The 11,767-nt window shown below is 38.0% G+C and overlaps 1 protein-coding gene across 1 annotated transcript; it reads left to right on the plus strand.

The window, feature by feature from the left end:
* The first annotated feature begins 7,571 nt into the window (after nucleotides 1–7,571).
* LOC106933188 (granulocyte colony-stimulating factor-like) lies at nucleotides 7,572–11,565 on the plus strand. Its single transcript, XM_015012288.2, has 5 exons — nucleotides 7,572–8,327; nucleotides 8,744–8,913; nucleotides 9,983–10,090; nucleotides 10,238–10,378; nucleotides 10,475–11,565. The coding sequence occupies exons 1-5, from the start codon at nucleotides 8,312–8,314 to the stop codon at nucleotides 10,664–10,666; spliced, it is 627 nt and encodes a 208-aa protein (XP_014867774.1). The 5' UTR covers nucleotides 7,572–8,311; the 3' UTR covers nucleotides 10,667–11,565.
* Nucleotides 11,566–11,767: the final 202 nt, after the last annotated feature.

Raw genomic sequence — 11,767 nt, forward strand, 5'->3', positions numbered from 1 at the left:
AAAATCTGTGAAAAAAAATCCAGCTCCTCTGCTTCCTTCCATTATTAACTAGAAACAACCAATCAGAGCCAGGAGGAGGGTCTTAGCGCTGTCAATCATTCCTGTGTATGCCTTAAGGTGTGCATGTATGTGCTGCACATTTAGCAGCACATACATGAGGTAGAACAGCACTAATCCCCTCCTCCTGGCTCAGATTGGTTGTTTTTGATGTGCATTTCTTCAGACAGAAAAAGTAGCTCAGAGAGGAAGTGGAGAAGATTTCTTTTCACAGGTTATCTGTTAGATTGGTGCAAATCTAGTAAATCATTCATCTGGATAAATTTGAAGTGAAAGAATTCAACCTTCATTCAATGTTTTGAAAGATTATAATACCGATTATGAGTTTAATTTTTTTCACACACAACATAAGTCTACAGTGCGTCTTTTCCACAAGCCTAGTGGCTGAAAGAAACTGACCTCTGACTCATGGATATAGTCCTGGATTATTAATTTAGAGTGCAAGTACCAATTGTGCTTCAAGGACTTTTAAAAAGTTGCAACAATTGTGTAATTGGTGACTTTGTTAAAAACTGTTATTTCTCAATCTGGGATTCGCCCCTCTGCTCAAATCCAAGATTGGATTTGTTCCAAATGTTCCTGTTTAAAACGGATCTACAAATCCAAAAAACGGATTCATTTCAAGGCTTTTCACACATCTTCCAACATGGAGTGAATAAATATGTCTGTATCTGTATGCAGGCATAACAATGGCAACAATGTTTTAGCACCTGATTGTGAATTGAAGGCAGAGAAGTTCTAACCTGAATGCTAATGTATCCAACTTATTTCAACACATTAGTGCCTGAACAACGGTGACTGTAGATTAATGACAAGCGCATTCAAAAGGCAGAAAACTGATATTAGAAGGCCAATTGTATTCCAAAAACTTTCTTATCGTTAGCTTCCTTTGCAATACAGTATAAAAATAAAGAAAAGAAAAGGAGAAAAACAAAAAGCCACACAATCTGGAGATTCAGGACATCAAAATTTAATAGGGCCTGCTTTGTTTTTGGCAGCTTTACTGACTGGTGAATAGATAAACTACTTGAAGAGCGAGCCGAGACGTGTCCAGCTGTGCTCAGCCTCATAATAAACTCATTGCAATGTTTTAGTATATTCAGAGGCCACAGATGCACTGCACTAAATCCACAAGGAATCATGCAGCAACACATGATGAAATTATCTGAATCTGTGAAACGTTTCTCCAGTCCGTGGGTGTCCAGCTCCAGTCCTGCCAGTTATTGATGTCTTTGCTCCAATACTAGAGGTGTGAGATACTGAAAATGATTGTATCAAACCCATACGAAGTAAATACACAGCCCGTTTCTGTGGAGCTAAATTGGGGCCATAAAGTTTGATCAAAACAAATAAAATTGAAATTGAAAAAGAAAAAGATCTGAAACTGAAAAAAGAAAGAATGACATTATGACTTCCACAATATTGGAAGTGGCCTTAGGAATCCATAGAACCAGATTTAATCGATAATAGACATGTTTTTATTTGCAGTGTCTATCTGTTGTTGTTGTTGTTGTTGTTTTTTTTAACAAACTGTATGGCTCCTATTTAGCTCCATACAACTCACCAATACCAATGTTTTTTATTTAAGATTGCTCTATATAAATAGAACATTTTATAATGTGCTCATCACCTCTCTTCTGCTTCAGATTATCTGCATAGTCTTATGAGATTGGTCAAGCTATTCTCACATAGACCTCTGCAGTGTCTAACAGCAGGGGAGAGCTCCTTGATCCTGGAGTCTACGCGTTACTTCCCCAACCCAGAACTTATCTGCCCCCTATAGCATCAAAGAACAACCCCCTTTCCTTAAAAATAGACAAATAGCAAGACCATCTGTGTTGGGCTCCACAGAATCATTGGTGCATAACAATGAGGGATTCACACCTATAGTCCACTCAAGTCTCTCATCTCTGACCAGAACCTATAAAAGGCAAGGTTTTAATAAATTTCTTATTTCTTCTCATCTAGACTCTTGTTAAAGTAATTTCTTCCATGACATTCTGTCATCAAACATCTGATTTTCAGATGTATTGTGTTTTCTTCCTTTTAATTATTTTTGTTCAAACCTCTGGCAGGATTTGAACAAAGTTCATAGGTGTCTGCAAAAATAATTTAATAACATATTAACATGATTGATGGGTATTTTTTTTTAACCTACATAAAAGAACCACAGACAACGTATATGAATTTTATGACAAAGCTTTTGCAAAAGGAGAAGTCTCTGGTAGCAGCTCCTCCAAGCCGTTCACAGAGCGTTCTGCTCTCCTTCCGGTTGAGCCCCTGTTTTATTGTCAAAGCAAAACAGCCAAGGGGGCAGTCAGGAAAAACAACAGAGGTCGTAAAACTTCTGACCAAAACAACTAGCAACCCAGTTCCAGGTGTGATATCTGATCTACGGTCTGAGCCCGGTTCAAATCTCGGTCAAACTGTCAACAAGACAAAATACGACTGCACACCGGCAGTTCCTTAGTTAGGAGGTATTCTGGTTGATAAGGATTTAAGGTCTGAGAAATAGAGTTAACTGTTTCACATGAAGATGAAACAGACAGTCCTGACCTCCAGGTCAGTTCATGCACACATTAAAGAAGAGAACACTTTAAACTGAAAGTCACAATAATCTATAGAACATTAGACTGAATATGAACTAAAGTAACAACAAAATGATAATACCAAAAATCTCTATCAATGATCTGTGTTGAACTGGTGACCTGTCCAGGGTGAACTGCGCTTCTCACCCGTTGACCACTGGAGACAGACACCAGCACCCGTCATAACCCCACTAGGGGTTATGACCCGTTATGACGGGTTCAGCATGTTAGAAAATGGATGGCTGGAAATTAACATGATTTGTGGGGATTTATCCTAAATAAACAAAGTAAAAAAAAAAAATCAGTTGAGAGCAAATTGAAACAAAATCTTTTTTTGAAGAAGAATTGAAACTACAATACAAACATAAAACTACATTTCAAGAGGGAATCTGAAACTTATCAATTTTACCATGCTACTATTGATCCGATACTGATACGGTATCAAAACCTCTATCCAACACTGCTGATTCAAATGGTTCCAATAACTCAGCATGTCAACGTTCTGCTAACAAATCATCACTTGATTCTGGTGTGATGAATCCTTTATACTAGAACCAGTAGGATCCATAAACCGCTATGTAGAAATGTAGCTAACTTGTGGTTAAGTGCCTTGCTCAGGGGCAACCTACAAACTAGAGATTCCATTGAGCCATATATATATATATATATATATATATATATATATATATATATATATATATATAGCTCCCAGGCCTCTGGTAGAGGACCCGAGCTCAGAGGATGAAAGAGACCACCCACGGAGGGTGAGAAGGGAATTTTTTTTTTTTTTATATATATATATATATATATATATATATATATATATATATATATATATATATATATATATATATATATATATATATATATATATATATATATATATATATATGAGCAATACTGAAACTTTTGTATTGTAGATCTAAAAGTTGTCAAGAATATTACCACCACCAGAGGGCGCCCACACTCCCATTTTGCTCCCTGAATCATACCCAGTGGACAGAGCTTGTCAAGGTGGCACAGACAGGTGAATTTCAGACAAAGTCTGAAATTCACCTGTGAGCAAGTGAGTTTCAGACTGTTAAAGGTGCAATATGTTTTTTTTTATCTTTCTCACTGTTTTGGTGATTTTAAAGTTTTTAATCTTTAAAAAAAAAAAGAAAGTCCCAGAGATTAGAGTCCTTGTCAAACGGCGTTTTGACTAAATTCCGAGAGGTTAGAGTCCCAGTTGACGGCATCTCAACTAAAGTTCTACAGCTTTTTATTTCTCTTTCTCACTGTTTATGTTTTAATTATGTTTTTTAAATCTCTTTCTCACATGCTGTTTTTATTTTAATTATGTAAAGCACTTTGAAATGCCTTGCTGCTGAAATGTGCCTTACAAATAAAATTTGATTGATTGATTGACTGATCTAAAAAATTATTATTATTTTTATTTTTTTTTACATATTTGTTAAAACTGTCTCTAGGTTGTGACAGTTTAATATCCTGGACAGGTTAACAGTGTTGAACTGATGACCTTTCCAGGAAGTACCCCGCCTCTAACCCAATGACACCAGCCCACGATGACCCTTCAAAGATAAGTAGTTATAGGTTATAGATAATGGAGCAGGATGTATGTTTCTGCTCTAATGACTCTGTTGTTACTCCCACATCAGAACCTGCTGCAGGCAGGGAGTCAGGTACAGCAGAGATTAATGTTCTGCAACTGAATTTTTTTTCTCTGTCCATCATGCAGGTAAGTGCATTTTATTCATGAGTGAATCAGAGCAGCAGCCTCAATTTGCCTCCTTAGGTGCATAAATTAGTTAAAACTTTGTCCCACATATTCATAGTTCCACACACAAACACTTGTACATCACACTTTATCTTTTCCCAGTTCAAACAAGAGATAACCAACAATGCCAAGCGCAGATGTTGGTCAGTCCAGGAAAACACTAAGCATATTAAGAAAAAAAGTCCCACATTCAGAAAGCAACCATAACTGGAACTGACTCTCAGTTTCACTCTCCCGTCGTCCGCAGACAGGAAATGCCCGCTTCCTCCAGGCTTCTTTGTTATGCTGCTTGTGATTTCATTCAAAGAGACACACTCACTCATAAACTATAGCCCAGCTGAATCACCAACGGTAACAATGGAATTTACTAGAGAGATCTGCATAGGTTCCTGTTCTTGGAAACAGAGAGTGTTTTTAGAAACATATTAGGAGACTATTAGACAAACAATGAATTATTACAATAACAATATTCTATTATATATATATATATATATATATATATATATATATATATATATATATATATATATATATATATATATATATATATATATATATATATATAAAATTCCCCTCTCACCCTCCGTGGGTGGTCTCTTTCATCCTCTGAGCTCGGGTCCTCTACCAGAGGCCTGGGAGCTTGAGGGTTCTCCTCCAGTATCTTGGCTGTGCCTAGAACTGCACATTTCTGGACTGAGATGTCTGATGTTGTTCCTGGGATCTGTTTGAGCCACTGCTCCAGTTTGGGGGTGACTGCCCCGAGGGCCCCGATGACCACAGGCACCACTGTGGTCTTCACCTTCCAGGCCTTCTCCAGTTCCTCTCTTAGGCCCTGGTATTTCTCCAGTTTCTCATGCTCCTTTTTCCTGATGTTGCGGTCACTTGGTATTGCTATATATATATATATATATATATATATATATATATATATATATATATATATATATATATATATATATATATATATATATATATATAAAACAATTAAATATTCTAAGATTTAATTGGAATCATTTCAAAAGGCACTCTTGGGGACGAAAATTGCAACATTTGTTAAATTTTTTCAGCTGGTGCAGTTGTCTTTCATACTGCAATGAGTCAAATGCTCCAAACTAGTTGAAAAGTCTCTTCCCTCCCTCACCTGTGGAGGCACTCTTCCAAGAACTCCTTAAGAAAACAACACAAAAACCTTAGAAGAAGTGATGAGTGCAACTTCCTTCTTCACAAAATGTAAACAAATATTGGAAAAGCACCAGAGTTTAGCGGTTTCTATTTGGTAAAAGACGACAAGCCATTTTTGTCACTAGTGCTAGACTTGCACGTTTGTTTTGGTTGTATTTACCCAGAATGCCCTGCACTGTAGTCCACTTCCTGCTTTTGGCGTGGTCTCTGGTACACTTGCATCCACATGTGCATTTGAACCACAACAGAGTTCACCTTAATAGAACCTAGATTTAGATTTTTAACCGGACCACTGTTCGCCTTTTTGGTCTGCATTAGATTTTGATTATGCATTCACACTTCTCGAAACAAACCGAACTTTCTAGGTAAACAAACTCGAGTTCAATTAATGCAGATTAAACAGGCCTGGTCTGAATGCACCCTGAGTGTGACTAGTAAAACACCAAATATTGACTACTTACACTGGAACATCAAGTGCAGCACAGACAGCTCTCACAGCTCCCTCTCCTTGTTCTTTGAGGATTCTCAGGATCCGCTCTACAGCCAAGTTAAAGGAGTTCCACCTTGTTGTGGTAGGTTGCACCAGCTGAAATTTACAATGTTCTTCAACCACGTCTTCAGCAACAGCAGACCTCACAGTCTTGTTCCAGAGAGCCTGACATTTGGAGAAGGCTGACCTTGACAATTTCTTGTAGGCCTCTGTCTTGTTTGCACTTTTTTGCATCCACCAGATCGAACAAATGACAAGTACGCTAAAGACGCTTTGGAAGCTGGTATTTGAGACCATCATCTTCAGTCACCACGGTGCCAACTTGGATTAATTCTACTTCCTCATCCTGACAATCTTGTGTTGGATCTTCGTCAGTTGCCTCCTCACCAGTAACGTTGTTGCTTTCATCTCCTCCAAGCACTTCGGCTTTGATCCCTTGACAGTTTTGGTTCTGACAATCTTCTCACAGATTCCATATTAGCAGTGTACGTCATTCAATGTGTTTGCCAAGACGTCAAACGTGTGAGTGCCCTCTAGCTGCATGCATGCAAGACCAGCAGAAGGTGCTTAGATCCAGCCAATGGGCTGCAACGCCAATGAAACTCCTCCTCCTCGCGCTCCAGCTATCAGTTGTTGTGGCTACTTATGGCACCTTCCTCATTGCTAACGTGGCTTTATCAAGCTTGAGCCGCACAGAGGTTCAAGACATGATGGAGCAGTTCAGCTGCAGATCTCGGATAAGGCTCTGAAATGCTGGCTGCTCAACATGAGAGAACGGCTGGAGACCATGAAGTTTAGAACTGGCTTGTTGACACTCATCTGAGAGACTTGCATTGTTTCGTCTAGCTTCAACTTTGTGAGGTTTGTGCAAAAACGTTCAGACTTTCTCTTGCAGGCTGCTGTTGTCAATTCATTATATTTCTCCAGCTGCTTTGTATGCTTCCTCTATAAAAGAAAAACAGAACTTTGGTTAAAGAGAGCTAACTCAAAAAGGCATCAAAAGTACAACACATATTGATGGTGGTAGACAACTAGGTAAATAACAAAATTCCAATAAAAAGTTTTACTACTTCTCACCTTTAATAGAAAAATGCAATTTCACCATATTTTGTAGAGTATAGCTGGGGGAAAATAACTTCGAATAATATCACAATTCATTAACATGTTACCTTCTTTGCAAGTAATCAGCAATTATATTCATATTCTTTATTTCTTATTAGTCTACTTATACTGTTGCAAATATTTTTTATAATACAAGAGCATTTGTTAATTTTACAACGAGTGAAAGGATTCACAGTTTAATAATATATATGGTTATTTAATGACCATTGTAAAATATGTCTCAGAGAAATTCTCAGGAAACACCGGCCGCTCTCGTACTATCAGTAGCAAAAATATAAATTTGGAAAATGATATTTTACTAATTTATACAGAGGTACAGAGATGCTCAAATCAGCTGCTTTTAGAGATATCACGTAACTTACAAGTTAATAAATGATCTGTCTTAAGAAAAACATTGACCTGTTCAACAAAGATGAGCTTGTTTTACAGAGAAATTGGTAAAAGGTGGAAAATATTTTTGTAACTGTTCAAATGGACAATGAACCTAATCATTCCACTGAATTCATTACAAAACAAGTTGAGTTTGAGATTTTTTTGTTGTTCAGAGATGCTTCATTGTCCCAGAAGATTGTCATGAAACATTCTCTTAGTTTTAGAAAAAAAAAAATAGAATAAAATGGATAAAAATAAAATCAAGGCTAAGATAAAAGATTTTTACTGGCAATGAATCGTTCTTTTGGCCATGAAGCAAATAAATTAATTCCCATTAAATGTAAGAAAAAGAAGAAAAGGAGGACAAACTAATTCACCAGTTAATACTTTATTGGTTCAGGTTCTACTCTAACTTTCAGATTTACATCAATTATACATCAATTTTACATGTTATAATCCTGTCACAACAACAAAAAACAACCAAATTCTAATTGATTACAAGTTGTATTTGGGCTGTCATTTCAGAAAAAACAAGAGTCATTTGTAAGTTTCAATGGAATTTATGTAATGGATTGTGAGATAAGATGATGATGAGGATGATGATGATGATGATGGAAACCCCCCCTCTGGGTGTTTCTATATATATGTCAATAAGAGTAGAGTAAATCAGTAATAGTGCTCACTTTCAGGTCAATACTTGTGAGACCTGACCCAGCTGAGGCCATGCATGTCCTGATTGGTGAGTAGAGAGGAAATCATTGTAAAACTCTGCTTCCCCTCCTTTGCTGCTCATCTCTGGAGAGAGCTCCCAGACAGACAGCTCTGACCCGGGCACTGGGGGGCGGATCAGCTCCGGCTGGTACCGGACCGTTTATCTTAACAAATAGAAACACTCCTTCACAGCTCAGATGGATGTGTCCAGTTATTTTTTGCCTCGGGTTTCATGTTTCAGAGAGTCTTGTAAAACTCTTGCAGCCTCTGTGTTCATTTGGGGGGAGAGGAGGGGTGAGGAGGGTGGGGTTGTGTCGGGGTCGAGCTCAGTTCTGCAGGACACAGGAGCTGACAGAGCCGGGCTTTGTTCTGTCTATAAAGACGGTTGTTCGGCCTCTTCTTCGTCTTCTTCTTTTTAACTATTCGGTCGTTTCCTCCCCGCAGTCTTCGCCTGCTTCATGGCCTCCGCCGCCCGCAGCGCGCCTCTGCCGGAGAGCGGCAGCGCACTTGTTGAGGATCCGCGGTTCCAGGAGATCCTGCAGAGGAGCCGCAGCTTGACGCAAAAGATCCTGGACTCCATAGCCGACACGCACAGCTCCTGCATTCACACAGAGGTGAGGCGCTGAAACCTGGCCGACGCACGTTTTTGCGTTTCGGCTGAATATTTGCGGGTAATACTGCTGCGTCATAGGACGGAACAAAACAAAACAATGAATAACGCTCTGAGCTGAAGGCTTCAGTCAGGAGAAATGAGGCTCTGTTGTTCGGTCCGTCTGAAATGTGTTTGTTTTCTGGGCTGCAGACGAAACCATTCTGGAACTTAAAATGCACTATTTATAAGCGCGATTAATATTTCACTTTCTCTCAGAGATTACAAGAATAAATTCACAAGAAGGCTTATTTTAGGTTTTTTCTTACCGTTTTATGCTGCTTCCTTTAAAACAACTTTTCTTTTTTTCTTTTTTTTTTTTTTTTACAAATTAACACAAAAGTACCATACTTTGCCACAAGCGACCGAAAGTCGCACAGGGCCCAGAGCAGAATATAATTTGGGGGGCCCAAAGCCCTTCATCACATTAATATTTTATTTTAATTCTTGAGTTTGATTGGTTTTTATTTTACATTGAGAAACATGTTTAATAAATGACAAAAAAAAAAGCCATCAATTTTTGTTGTTTTAAAGCATGACTCCAGTACAGACACATGGGGCATAAAGTGTTCAAATGAACAAGTAGCTTTAAATTATGACTCTTGTGACTTTAAACAATCTGAGACTATTGAAGTTTCTGTTCAGAAAACATTATTTCTTTTCAGAAAATACAAAGTTTTGCAACCTTTATTTGATGTGAAGCTATGTTTACTCTACATTAAAGTTGAAATTTAAGGGGACAAATATACTTTGATATCAAATTTTAAAAAACTTCACAAATACAGGGAAAAATAAAATTTAACATTAGTACTTTATACGATACTTGAAATAAGTATACAAGTACAGTTTATTTTACAAAATTGGTAAACAGTACTTTGTGGTTATTGCAAATAATTATTTTTTTCATAATTATGAAAATATTGCAGATGTTTGAGTTTGTATGTGGCTTAATGCTGAATCAAAAATAACTTTCACAGGGAATCTAAGTGTATCTATTTATCATTTTCCATCTACATATCATTTCTTCGTCACAGACCCTAAAGTTGGATTCTTCAGACATCGGCAGGTTTTCAACCATGGCGACCAACATTGGCATCCCCCCAGCTCCTGTACTCACAGCGGTTTCAGAAAATTTCACTCTGGTAAGCGTCTTCCGTTTGTAGAAAACCTTGTTTTATGTAATCATATATATATATATATATATATATATATATATATATATATATATATATATATATATATAAATAAAACAAAGACATACTCAGTTTGCTCCCCTCATTCTGTATTAGGAAACTGGTTTGAGAGTGATGCATGATGGGCTGCAGCTGCACCAAGGGTTACTGAGCTCCATCGCCCCTCGACTAGCAGAGAAAGACAAAGTGGTTGCATTGATGTCCGATGTCCGAGATCTAAAAATCCAGATTGCTAAGGTAAATTTATTTTGGACGTCTGTATCGCAGCTTCAAAAAAAAAAACGCTTTGCATGACATCTCGCAATCACAACAACTTCCTGATCCATTTCACAGATGCAGAAAATGAACCAATCGCACATCGCAGCGCCCCCCACGTCAGGCTCGGTGGAACTGCGGCTCCCAGGGGAATTTGAGGTCCAGGTGGCGGCTCACCTGACCCTGGTCCAGCTGCAGGCGTTCAGCTGGGACGTGGCGCGTTGCCTCAGGAGTCTGGACCGCAGCGCCGGCGACGACAACCAGAGCTGACCAAAGATCGTTGTATTCTTCTTTCGGCCTGAGCTGAAAACCTACATTGCCAGTTTTTGTTATATTTATTGATCTGCTAGCAGATTATTTATTTGTTAAATCTATTTTTATTTATATATTTATTTCTAGAGAGGCATTGTATTTATTTAGGAAATCAATTTTTTTGAAAAACCTTTGCACTCGTCAGATGCATGACCAGCTAATAATGCTCATATGAGTAAGTTCTGAGAACATATTAAAGCTGCAGTATGTAACCGTTTTAAAATAAACATTTTACATATTTGTTAAAATGATAATTATGTCATGACAGTATAAAACACATAATCTGTGAAAAAAAAAAAAAAAACAGATTCTCTGGCTTCTCCTGGTACCAAATGCAGAAATTCACCACTCAGAAACAACCAATCAGCGTGAGGCGGAGGGTCTTAGTGCCGTCAATCACTCTCGTGCTCAGTTCCTCCTGCTTGCATTTTGCTACGTTACACCTGGTTCTCCACAACATAGAATGACATGAATGCTAATGCTATTTAGCATAGCCACTGATGACGGCAGATTAACAGTTTATCTGCAACAGTAAGGAGGTTGATTTACAGCGCTAAGCCCCGCCTCCTGGCTCTGATTGGTTGATTTTGACCCAGAGCGATGCAATATTAGCACTAGGAGGTGGAGAACCTCAATTTTTCAGATTGTCTCATAAGATAATGTCAACATTTTGATAGTTTTAATAAATATGGAAAAACACATTTCTGTAAATGTTACGCACTGCAGCTTTAAAGACGATTATAGAAGGTGTAACATTGAAAAAGAAACTAATTATTTTTGTATTGCTATTTAAAATCTAATTTGTTATTTTCCTACGTCCCAATACAAAAATAAAATTTTCTTTCTTGAAAATACAACTGTTCCGTTTTCTTAATGATGGTGCGGTGAAACTTGCTGACACGCCGCCTCGCTGGTGAATTTGTTTCCGAAATTCAAGCAAAGGAAACAGAAGTGCAACTAAAAGTGAAACGGCGGCTCCGGCGTCACGTCAGACAGAGTTCCTGCAGGTGTGACTGGCAGATGACCAACTGTCACCAGGAGGATGATTCCCTCATCATG

Source organism: Poecilia mexicana, unplaced genomic scaffold (assembly GCF_051168715.1).
Source record: "Poecilia mexicana isolate PSO_F unplaced genomic scaffold, ASM5116871v1 scaffold_19, whole genome shotgun sequence".
In the NCBI taxonomy this organism is placed as follows: Eukaryota; Metazoa; Chordata; class Actinopteri; order Cyprinodontiformes; family Poeciliidae; genus Poecilia; species Poecilia mexicana.

Excerpts from the sequence above, each read along its gene's own strand:
- LOC106933188 (XM_015012288.2), top strand. Across the intron at positions 8,914-9,982 it reads GCTCCTGCATTCACACAGAG|ACCCTAAAGTTGGATTCTTC; the intron begins GTGAGGCGCTGA and ends TCTTCGTCACAG. Across the intron at positions 10,379-10,474 it reads TAAAAATCCAGATTGCTAAG|ATGCAGAAAATGAACCAATC; the intron begins GTAAATTTATTT and ends TCCATTTCACAG.